A 12,850-nucleotide genomic window follows, 5' to 3' on the forward strand; every position below is an offset into this window, starting at 1 on the left:
CATGCAAAAGCGGGAGACCATCAGCACAGGGTTTCTGAGGACAAACCTAAGGCTCCTGTTTCTCAATTCCAAGAACGCAGAGAACGGACTTGTGTTCTCGTGGAGACCGGTCTTGCCAAGCTTCCTTGGAAGAACGAACTCGAAACCGGCCGCAATGACTTCTGGGACACCAGGCGAGTACTAGCTCAAGTCTGCATTCGATGCATCCTCGGTATCAAGAACACATCCGGGTTCTTTCATGCGTCCTCTGTACTTGCGTTCTTGAGAATTGGGTCTGAACTTCGACGGTTAATGATGACGTAAAACGAGAACACAAGGACGCAAGATCGCTGAAGATCGCATATTGAGAAACACCCCCTGTTAAAGATCTTTTGAAGACCAAATAGAATTAACTCCATATGGACAGGCAGGGAAAAGTCTACCGTAACATCCAAACCACAAAATGACTATTTAAACAACTTTACAGTTCAAATAACACAGGTCTTCACAAAAACAAAAAGTTTTATAAAACGTTAAACCTCACATTTCAGCCTTTAAACCATTTTTTTTTAAGAAAAGGGATATAAATATATATATATATATTAGATTAGATATATATATTAAAATGGTTGTATTTATGAATTCAATTAATTAAGTAGCTAGTAGCCTATTATTTAGGGGTAAATATTACAGTATACAAACCTCACAGATGGCAGACAGCGACCAAGGCAGCTCTGGCATAATGTCAATAACACTTCTATATATATATGTGATTATGTATTAAAGGCAGGGTAGGTAGGAATGGTCTAAAAAACTTCTTTTTCAAATTTGTTTAAACTTTATGTTCATATCAATACATAATTAAAATGTAAGTACTCTGAAAAAGAAAGTATAAAAATCGAGTGTCTGTAGACCTCTCAGGACTGTTTTAAAGACAGTTCATTATTTCCATTCACTCCACCCCCTCCCTTCTGGGCTCCTTCCAAAGCCACGCCCCCAAAACACATGAACGCGCGACTCCAACCGCTGAGCTGAAGACGCATTATTTACCTGAGACAAGCAGAGAGGAAGGAGCACAGTGCATGTAGTGACATCATGTCAGAATCACATGTAATAAAAAAATCTAACGCTAATTGCTTATGAATATAAACAAATAAGATGTATTTTAGTACTCACTATCAAGCTAGCATATTGATATTGGTAAATTTAAAATATATATTTTTTGATTCGCTAACGAGCTAGTTATATAAGCTAAAAACAGGTTGCATTGATACACTTTTTTACATTACCATCAGTTATATTGTGATGAAGATGAATTTCGTGTAAGATTCATAACATATATGGTGTTCTGCATGTAGGGGTGGGAGATATTGACAAAAATGAATATCTCGATATTTTTTTCCAATATCTAGATATAGATATTCAGGCGATATTTTTGCCATCCTTCAAAGAAATGTGAGCAAACTGGCAAAGAAGGTCCAGTTGGTCTTTTGACTTGCTGCATTTGACCTATATTATTCTAGGCTATAGAAAAAACAATAAAGGAGCTAACTAAACAGAATCTGTGGCACCCCCTACTTTTTCCACTTACAAAAAAAAAAAAAAAAAAAAAAACTTAACTAGGCACTTCTTGCAACAGTGATTATTAAATCAAACAACAATATTGTTGATGATCAATTCAAAGTAAAAAAAAATTAACATTTTCAAAACGGTATAAATCCATTCATTTTTCCCCCAAAACGAAATAAATCCATCTTTTTTTTTTTTTTTTCTAAATTTATGGTTTGTCTTTTTAAAAAAGTTTTTGTCTTTTATTTTTCGTGTTTGCATTTATGAGGAAAAAACAATATTACTTGACAGTTCTCCATTATGGACGCGAGCGCTCTGAAAGCTGCACTGAGACTTTCAAACTTTAACAGAGACCTCAAAACAGAAAGCACAAAGCCTTTCTTTAAAACGAATTTCGTTTTGTATTAATTGTATCTTAATTTTAATATTTTTTTTTTTCATTAATTCATTAATATTTTCATTCCTGCATTAAATACATAAAGTAAATATAGGCTATCAATCACAACATAAGGTGCTTGAACTGGAGATTATATCATCGTGAACCGAACCGTAGCCTCGCCTCACAGGCCTAAAAAATGTGGAATATATTTACAGAAATCTGGTTCTAAACAAAACCATCCAAAACAAAATAAAACTATGTAGCCTAAATGTGCATTTCTCCGGTGCATGCGTTCACTAGCCTACTGCGAAGATCGCGAGTCAAATATCGTCAACTTCATCTTTGCAGCCGACACAGAAATTAATAAACAATTAAAATGTCTTATTGCAATATTTTACACATTCATAATCATTACTTTTGCTGGTTCTTTGAGGCAGCTTTTTAGGTTTATGGCGTTTTGGAAAAGAGCTCTTCACGTACAAACACCGTTTCACCAAGGCACAGCAGCCCTTCAGCACATAAGAACAAAAAGAGAAAAAGCACGGACTTACTAATTACGAAACTTTGATGTGGTTGAACAGCTGAAACAGTCACAAATTCCTCTGCAACTCAAACATTCGAAGGAAGAGAACAGCATTACAGTTTTCAGCGCGTCCTCCTTTGATTGCTGTGTTGTGACTGGAAAAGTGCATGCAGGAGCACATGCGCAAAATGTAGGTTTGTAAAATGTCCTTTTGTAAAATAAAAATAATTTTAGGGCGAAGCAGAGGAGGTCGTGCAAGAGGCCGTGGCGTGCAACTAGGGTCCGAGGAAGTAGAGGCTGAGGACGGGGTGGTCGCTGGAAAGCTACGCTGATATTGACACGCGTTTTATTTCTTTGTTTATCCAAAGACTTTTTGTTCATTACCTTTTCTTGTACTGTCTTCTTTTTTTTGCCTTGTTTGCCTTCACTAACTGCATGCCGGTAATGTGAATTTTGATTGCTCTTTCTCTGCCATTGTTTTGCTATTCCTAGGTTCAGTGCCTCTCGAATTCCTCAAATCAAACGTGCGCGCGGCCGCGCGCAAGTGGGCAGATCCCGTGGCAAAAGGGTTGTTGCCATGGTTGCGAGAGAGAGTGACAGTCGCCTAAGCCAATCCTTTGATTCGTCCCGAATCGAAATAATGAGCTGTGTTTAATACAGATTAAACGGTCTAGAGTCACTTGATTTTTATACTCTTTTTTTCAGAGTACTTACATTTTAATTATGTATTGATATATATAGAAAGTTTTAACAAATTTGGATCTTTTTTTTTTTTTATAGTCCTACCTACCCTGCCTTTAAACTGGTATTATCTAATTGTGTAGTTAAATTTAACAGCTGACAGATATTCAACATAATTCATGTGTGAGACAGTCTAACAGAAGGACGGACAAAACCAGTCAAATATCAAGTTCTGCTCATATTTTATTACCATTTTCTAAACTATAGTGAATAAACTGTGATAATGTGAGAAATGTTGAATAAATGTTGGTTGTCTGTAGATTTGTATGTTTCTGGTCAGTGTTTTGAGCTCTTCTACCTTGTGAATGTCGATGTCGTAGGTGAAGTCCATGACGGGCGAGATGTTCTGGGAGAAGAGCTGGTTGACCATGGTCCGGTAGGCTTTCCCGCTGACGTTGGCCATGGTGTGCTGAAGCACCTCGTGCAGCTCGGACTCCTCCATCTGAGGCGGCGGCAGGAGATCGCTCTTCAGGAGCTCCAGCGCCGTCGGCCGGAGCGCCGGGTCGTGGATCAGCAGCCAGGCGATCACCTTCGTACACTGGGTCACATGACGACTGATTAGGGTTGGGTACCGAACTCTGTACTTCTAATGGCACGACCGAATTACGTCGGGACTACGAGCACCGATTCACATTTAATCAATCGGTGGCAAATTTCATTACCTGAGAACGAATCTGGGCGGAGAGTAAGTCTCCGAAGATTGCGTCTGAAATTTTCGCACATTAAAAAATAAATACGACCTCACATTATGCCAATCACGCTTACGCCGTGTCCAAACCAGACGCGATACGATTCCAGCGACAAATAATTTGTCTATCCAAACTAGACGCGACTGCGAGATGCGTCAATCAATCAAAACCCACAGCCAATCAGAACAGCGTGTGGGCGGGGTCTCGTGGCACCAGATAGTAATCTTGACGGCACTCGCAAGAAAATGGATAAGTAGCTCCATAATCAAATTCACAAGGACCTTAAGACTATTTAAATACGAATCATGCATGTTCTGCGTGTCGGTGTGTGAATGAATGGCGCAGACGAGCGATTATTTGCGCGATGCTCGCCTCTGCTGGCTATATGAGGACATGAATGCATGAACTTCATCTCCAGAGCCGCTGTGAGACTGACTATATGAGCATTTTACAGTTTCATTTGAGAAAAACTATCATCATAAACACACAGAAACTCAAAGGTCTTCACAGATTTTGGTTGTATTTATGAATTCAATTAATTAAGTTGGCTTGAGAGACCATCTTCTACCAACCACCTAGTAACACCATAGCAACTACCAAAAATAACTTAGCAACCACCCTGAACACCATTAGCAACGTCTAGAAATGCTCTAGTAACCACCAAAAAACTCTAGCAACCACCCAGAACACCTAGCAACTGCCTACCAACCACCCAGAACACCCTAGCAACCGCCTAGCAACCACCCAGAATACCCTAGCAACCGCCAAGCAACACCATAGTAACCACCCAGAAGACCTAGCAACCACCTAGCAACCACCCAAAATACCTTAGCAACCGCCTAGCAACACCATAGCAACCACCCAGAACTCCCTAGCAACCGCCTAGCAACCACCCAGAACACCCTAGTAACCAACCAGAATACCCTAGCAACCACCTAGCAACAGCATAGCAACCACCCAGAACACCCTAGCAACCGCCTAGCAACCACCCAGAATACCTTAGCAACCGCCTAGCAACACCATAGCAACCACCCAGAACACCCTAGCAACCGCCTAGCAAAAAACGTTCTAGTCCAAACTTTCTCAAGCCAACTTAAAGTTTGTCTCGACGAACTTTTGCATCTAGTTAAGTAGCTAGTAGCCTATTATTTAGGGGTAAATATTACAGTATACAAACCTCACAGATGGCAGACAGCGACCAAGGCAGCTCTGGCATAATGTCAATAACACTTCTATAAATGACTTACAGTTTCTTTACAGTTATTGAGGTAAACATGCCTAAAGTACCGGGAAAAGGTCCCGTTGGGTACCGGCAACCGAATTTCATGTACCGGTACTGGAACTGGTTAAAATGTGAACAGTACTCAACCCTAGGAGTGATGTGGAGAACAGCTCAAATGAGGATGTGTCAAATGATGCGCACCTGCTTCCCGCTTTCATACTCGGAAAAGTCCTCAGGGAAATTAATCGACTCCTGCAGGACAAACGGGAAAGAACAAGTGATTATGAGACATTTGAAGCAATTCTACAGGAAATTAGTGTCATTACACGGCAAATGTGTACAAAAGTCTGCAATTATGATGATTTTTTTGTTTTTGAAAGAGACTCTTCAAGGCTGCATTTATTAGATAAAAAAACAGTAAAAATAGTGAAATATTATTATAATGTAAATCATCAGTTTTCTATGTGAATATATAGTAAAGTGTAATTTATTCCTGTGATCAAAGCTGAATTTTCAGCATCATTACTCCAGTCTTCAGTGTCACATGATCCTTCAGAAATCACTCTAATATGAGGATTTGATGATCAAGAAACATTTATGATTATTATCAGTGTTGAAAACAGTTGTGCTGCTTCATATTTTTTTGGAAACTGTGACACATTTTATCCTTCATGATTCTTTGATGAATATAAAGTTCTAAAAGAACAGCATTTATTTGAAATAGAATCTTTTGTAACATTATACATGTCTTTACTGTCACTTTTGATACATGGATGAATTAAAAGTACTACTTTATTTTCTTTTTTTAATCTTTCCACAAAAATATGAAGAAGCACAACTGTTTTCAACATTAAAAATAATCAGTCATGTGATAAAATAATCAGGATCATGTGACACTGAAGACTGGAGTAATGATGCTGAAAATTCAGCTTTGATCACAGGAATAAATTACACTTTACTATATATTCACATAGAAAACAGCTGATTTACATTACAATAATATTTCACTGTTTTTTACTGTATTTTTGATCAAATAAATGCAGCTTTGGTGAGCAGAAGAGACATTAAACTTTTAAAAACATTAAAAAAATCATAATTATTCCAAATTTGTACTCAATAAAAAGTCACTGAAAAAATTTGAAACCTATATCTATATCTATATTTCACAAACTAAAACACTATCAGTGTAATAAAACCCGTGAGAGTTTGCCGAGACTCACTTTCCTGAGTTGGCTGAGCACAAATATGCGTTCTGACGCGGTGGTCATGGGTCTGTAGGACATCTCGAACAAGATGATGCCCAGACTGAACAGATCCACTTTCTACACACACACACACACACACTGTCAGCAATGAAACGTGTCTGAATATCAAATATTAATGGAGTAAAACTTGCAGGTTCTTCAATACCTGGTTGTACGTGGCTTTAGTGTTTCCCTGAACCTCCGGACCGACATAAAGAGCCGTGCCGACCATTCCAGTCATGTTATCTGGGAAACAGCAACACTACAGTTATTTTAGAGTTAAAGTTTTTTTTTTGTTTAGTTTTTGTAGAGTTACATTTAATTGGAGTTAAACAGAGAATATTTCACCATATACACTGAATATTAAAGAGCTTGACACTTGACAAACTTAGGAGTGAATTAAAAACTTTAGCAGTGAAAGAAAAATTTATCAAATAATGTGTTTTTCCTTAGTAAAGGGATTCAAGGAGACACTTACAAGCTAAATTATTTAATTTAGTAGAATACAAAAACTACACTTGGTTTTTAAATAGTTCTGCTTTAAACTATGTATGTATGCATGCATATATTTATGGACTTCTATTTAATGGTTAAATTAAAAAATCTACAAATAAATAAAGTCTGTTGTTGTTATTATTATTTTCAAAATAAATATTTTTTTATTTTCTGTTTAAACTTTTCTGGACTCTGATTTAAGTGTTAAAATAAATGTTAGTAATAAAAATATGTCTCATTAATTGAAATCATGAATCATGATTTCTTTTTTTTCTTTTTTTGGCTGAATTAAATGGTAGATATAGTTTAATGTGCAACCAAAATACCAATAATAACCAAAGCATTTTTTTAACAAGCCTGAAATACACTGGGACTCTTATTTTGAAATGTATTTTGCTCCTAAAGATATCTGACAGTTCACACACATCTATTTTTACTTCCACATGCTTTCACTGTAGAGCTCTTATTATGTGTTTGATGAACAATAACTAAAATGACAGCATTATTTGTGTTTTGGAGAAGACAGGTGTGAACAGAAGGGAAGGAAACACATGATCCAGTGGTCACAGTATTCGATCAGGTGTTTTTACCTGTTGGATCTTGTTTCGGGACAAACCCTGAGCTGTGTTCCTCCACCTCCAGTTTCCCTGCAGCCTGAAACACATGAAGCATGTCACACTCGACTCATTCAAGTTACGCTTGCCAATCAGAAAACAATACAGACTCATGAATAATGCATGAATGAATGAAACTGATATTGGAGATGGACAGTAAGGCATCATTGTCTGAACATGCATTTGGATCAAAACTGCTACGGCACACATGCACTAAACGTCGCAGAAAACGCATGCAATACCACATTAGCAGGGTGATCCGTGGCCAGGCCGAAGTCTCCGATCTTCACGTGATCCTGAGAGTCCAGGAAGATGTTGACAGGCTTCAGGTCTCTGTGGATCATTCCCTGTCAAACACACATTATATTAGTGTCATTTAAAAAACACTTTTGATTATATTTCAACCTATTCGATGTTTTATGCCTTCATTTGATTACCACTGTTTCATTTGATTACCATAAATCTGGATTAAATCAGAAAGAAAGAAAAATGAAAACACACAACACAGAATTTCTGAAAAATAAAACATTTCATAGGGCCCTATATTTGAAAAAAAAAGAAAAGAAAATTGAGATAAAATAAAACGAATTTCATAGGGACCTAAAAACTATTTGTTTTTATTAAATTTGTAATAAATTGTTAATTTTATAAGTTTAATGATTTCAATTAATTAGAATTTTTTATTACGAACCAAAAAAATAAAAATGGAAGAAAAAACGGAATCCAGAAAAATTAAAAAGGAAAAACGGAATTAGAAAAAAAATTCATAGGTCTCAAGAAAAAAAAAAGTTAATCTAAAACAATAAATTGTCGTTAAATTGTACGTTTCATGATTTCAATGAATTAGAAGTGCTTTTTGAAGTGCTCATAAGCGTGATGTTTGTGAACAGAGGATAATTACTGCGTAACATGCCATGCCATACACACTAACATAAATACACACACACAACGGATAAACAGAATTACAAGATACAGCAGAGTATCAGTGCAATGTGTGTGTATGTATTTATGTTAGTGTGTATGGTATGGTATGGTATGTTACGTGGTTGGAAGGGCACTCGCAATTTCGTTGCATTTTAAATGCAATGACAATAAACTTTTCTGTCTATCTATAAGGATGAGATGATGTTCACCTGCTCATGGATGTAAGAGAGACCGTCCAGGATCTCCCTGAAGAGCCTCCAGAGGCGACTGATGTCCTGATACAAGCCCTGATCGATCGTGTCTCGCAGCGTGCTTCTCTCACAGTACTCCATCTGAGGAGACACAACACGACAGGTCAACACTGGGGCCACAGGGGTCAGGGGTCAAGGGGTCAGGGGTCACGCACCTGTATGTACAGGTAATGCGCTATCAGGAGGGGTTTCTCCGAGTCCGAGCTCTCTGACGGATCCGCTGCTTTCCGACTGCTGGAATCCTGCGGAGAAATAAATGCCAAACATTATAATACACTGATCATGTGATCAATATGATGTGGAACAACTGTATACAAGCATCATGTACACAAATCCCAATGTTTCTTCTCTATTATTCCAAGTCATCGGAACGTTCAGATGGGAATAAAGATAAAAGCATTACAGTATGACAGACACTTTGATGTATATAAATAAAAATTGACTTGAAAATTTTTTTTTGAACACTTAGAATGAGTGAAAATCAAAACAACCAAATAATCAAAGCAAGTGCATTTATTGTAAAGAAACAAAAGAAGTTTGATTCATTTAAAATAGTGTTGTCTAAAATAAACTAGTGTTGAAAATGAAGACAAGATGCATTGTTACTTTGTGAAACTACAGATTAATGTTTATAGTTAACCCTTTAAAGCCTACTGTATCATATATTGTATTTTTAGGGGATTTTATGGTACTAAATTATATTTACGCTGCATTTATAATCCATTTATGCACTTTTTGAGTATAGGCCTGAACATTTAATTTTCAACTACTCTCATAAATCTTGAATGCTTTAGTGACAGACTGAAGTTTGATCTCGTTTCAAACACGACACTTGGCAGATTATTGCTGAAGTGAAAAAGTTTTAAAAAGTGAACTTACACTTTTAAAAATAAATAAATCTAAACAAGTTGTGTTCAAAATCTGAGCTTGATATCTCTTTCAGTGAGAGTGTGTTCGGCTGCAGTACCAAACGCTTCCACTAGAGGAAACTCGTCTCTCATTCATTTCTGACCGCGAGGAGCTCAAGTGGGACTATTTTTACAGGACCGTTTAACCTCTTCGAATCATGTCCATGATTTTCCTTTGTGTTCACACAGCAAGTGCCAAAACCTTTACCAAGTTTCGTACCATTCCGGTAAAAAAAAAAGATGGGCACGACTGACCTGTAGGAAACTGTCTCTGCTGGCGTCAGCGTTGTCAAAGATGACGTCGCTCTCAGAGTCGCTGTCAGGAGGACTGTGTGTCGAAACAGAACCAGGTCAGAAACGCAAACACACACTATCAGTGCAAAACACACACGAGGGGCTTTCGCACCGGAGAGTTCCAGGAACTCAGTTACAGGAACGAGCCACCAGGACGGTTCCCTCAGGACTGATGGTTCCTCTAGGAACGTTTTCCTGGTTGCGTTCGCACCGTCAGTAGGAACTCTGAAGTGACGTAAGCCGCGCTTGTTGTTGGGACTTTTATTTTGACGGCGCTGAGGATTTTCCTCAACGTCGCGTTGGATTTTCTCCTCAGCGTAAAGGTTTAGAGGCTCATCTATCAATGTTTTCCATGTTCGTAGAGTTAGTTTCTGGAGTAAATATATAGGCTACAATCTGCTTTTTTTCTTACATGGCGTGTGCTGGTGTTTCGCGTGCGTTCGGCCAATCAGCGAACACTAACGTCACTGTAGTTCCTCTAGCGCTGGTTTAGACCGACTCTGAAGGAGGAGTAAATCAGTTCCTCCAAAAGAGTTCCTAGAACTAACATCGTTCCCAGTTCCTCCGGTGCAAAAGCCCCTATAATGATTGGACAGCAGAAATCTCACAGGAATGAGTGGCAGAACACGTCCTCTTCATCATCATCATCATCATCGTCGTCTTCCTCGTCGTCGGCAGCGCTGCATTTAGCGCTGGTTGATCTCTCTAGCGACGTGCTCCACTCCACAGAGCTAGCGAGAGCCGGCGGCGGCGCCTCGTCCTCGATGTTGTCCATCAGACCCAGCTCGTTCCGGCGGGGCGGCGCCGCGGGTCGGGAGTGCGTCTCCGGGCTGGTGAACGCCTCAGAGTCGTCGCTGCTCAGCGCTCCGGTCCACGCCGTCTCGTGCCGCTCGATCCACGCGTTATAGTAGCGCACGATGTTCTCGTGGTTGAGCCGCGACAGCAGCGTGACCTCACCTTTGATCCGCCGGAACTGCTTGCTAGCCGGGTTCACCTGGATCCGCTTCACCGCGTAATAACAGCCGTCCAACTTATTCTGGACCTGAACGGGGACAAACACGAGTCATATGAGCGTTTGTAAACCTGTCGTCGGATACACAGGCGCTTTAAGGTTTCCAGCTAAACAACACATTTGAACGTAAAGAAATCGAGATATAAATATTAGCATTGCCATTTTAGTGTTCAGCTGTTATAGTGTTAATTATACATTGTGCTGTACAATATATATATATATATATAATTTGATATAAATAGACAGAAATAGATATTTATAGTGATGTATATCACATATTTGTAGTAAATTTTATAGTAAAAAAAAGTGAATATTTATAAAAATTATACATGCATATACAAATATTCATATATATATATATATTTGTATATGCATGTATAAAAAATAGAATAAATATATTATAATATATTTCTTAAGTTTTAACATCAAATTAATCTATTAATAATAATTATACAAATTATTATTATTATTAAAGATTTATAATATCGCAATTCAAAAGTATTTTTACTTTCTATGCAGACGTACACGACTAAAACAATCACGCCGATCAATCTGAAATATTAATTCCTTCCAAACTGAGCTCTTCAAATCATCTTCTGGTAAAAATGTCTGTAGTTTTTCATTTCACAATATATATATATATTGCAGAAAAACCTAAATATTAAAATGTCAGTTTTTCCCAATATCGCGCAGCCCTAATCCCGTCACTGACGACATCACACACTCCAGGCCGTTTCCCACACGTCACACAGATGCAGCGTGTAGAATTAGCATCTGCATTAATAACAGATCTCTGTGTCATAAATAAAAGCATGAGATCCCTGACCTTGATCACAGCGCCGAACGCTCCCTTTCCCAGCAGCTGCAGCTCGGAGAACTCGTTGTAGTACCTGGAGAACTGCTTCTGCACCTCCGTACTGAAGGGGGCGCTGAGGAGGAGGCTGCGTGGGACAACCGTGGACGCGAAGTCAACGCCTGTGTCTGAGGGACGAGAACATGGACATTACCGACACGTGCCGTGTTGAGGAGAGCATCACTGCCTCGAGCTTAATGTACATTATACTTACTTTTAAATAAGTCCAGAAAGCTTATTTTATTTCATTTTGATCATGTCTTTTCTATTTTTTAATGCAATTTTTTTTGGGAGATTTTTTTTATTTACCTTTAAATTACTAGATTTGATCAATAAATAATAAATAAATAGTAATTTAAGCACATTCCTCACATTCTTTCAACTTAAATTCAAAATAATTTCATGCATTACTCTTTTAATTCAGCTCTAAATATCTTACATTGGGTGTCTTTGCTGAGCTCTTGTGGAAAAATAATAATATAAGATGATATTTCATGACTCTAGATGGCCTTATAGCTCTATATGGAGTAAATGAGCTGTTCCTCTGGGTCCTAAAGCCAGTTTCTCTTCAGTGTGCATTCAGATACACATGTAGACATTATAAAAAATGAAAGTTTTAGCATTTTTAGTTTGAATTTTGAGCATTTTTATGTTTTTCTATGTGTACTGAAGCATTCCTCGCATTCCATTCATTCCTAAAGGGGGTCAAATTGAAGGAAGGATTTGTTCCTTTTTAAAATTTCAACCACAAAACTCCTCAAATCCATTATTTTTGTGTGTGTGTTTATTCGTAGTTCAAGAGCGACAAAAGTCCTGGGGTCTTGGACCCCTCTGATGAACACTCAGGTTAAAGGTGTACAATATGTGTGTGTGTGTGTGTGTGTGTGTTTCACCCTCTGGACTGGACTCCTGACACGGCAACACACTCCTGGGTGAGGGAGGTCTCAGGAACGGATGATCCAGAAGCTGGTGAGCGTGCCAGCGATCAGCGTCATTAAGACACACACACCTACAAATATACAGAAATATATAAGCAAACGAATGATCTATAAGCTTTTACTGCACAAACATATTCATAAAAGCAGAGCGTGGTGATGCGTCCACAACGGCTGTGTTTAATTTAGCTGAATGAACACATGCGCTGCGTATTTCA

General features: G+C 38.3%; 1 protein-coding gene across 2 annotated transcripts in view; it reads right to left on the minus strand.

Annotated features, from left to right (window-relative positions):
• eif2ak4 (eukaryotic translation initiation factor 2 alpha kinase 4) overlaps positions 1-12,850 on the minus strand; it is a 59,417-nt gene that overhangs the window by 31,202 nt on the left and 15,365 nt on the right. Inside the window, exons 10-21 of one of the 2 annotated variants that reach the window (XM_084096129.1) lie at positions 12,591-12,706; positions 11,671-11,825; positions 10,441-10,874; positions 9,794-9,866; positions 8,786-8,872; positions 8,589-8,711; positions 7,701-7,802; positions 7,432-7,495; positions 6,513-6,592; positions 6,323-6,424; positions 5,304-5,354; positions 3,490-3,729 (exon numbers count right to left, since the gene is read on the minus strand). In XM_084096129.1, coding sequence (XP_083952255.1) covers positions 3,490-3,729; positions 5,304-5,354; positions 6,323-6,424; positions 6,513-6,592; positions 7,432-7,495; positions 7,701-7,802; positions 8,589-8,711; positions 8,786-8,872; positions 9,794-9,866; positions 10,441-10,874; positions 11,671-11,825; positions 12,591-12,706 — 1,627 coding nt within the window. Of the gene's footprint in view, positions 1-3,489; positions 3,730-5,303; positions 5,355-6,322; positions 6,425-6,512; positions 6,593-7,431; positions 7,496-7,697; positions 7,803-8,588; positions 8,712-8,785; positions 8,873-9,793; positions 9,867-10,440; positions 10,875-11,670; positions 11,826-12,590; positions 12,707-12,850 lie in introns of both variants that reach the window. The other variant, XM_084096128.1, reaches the window with a different exon arrangement.

Source organism: Abramis brama, assembly GCF_963993115.1.
Source record: "Abramis brama genome assembly, chromosome: 21".
Lineage (NCBI taxonomy): Eukaryota > Metazoa > Chordata > Actinopteri > Cypriniformes > Leuciscidae > Abramis > Abramis brama.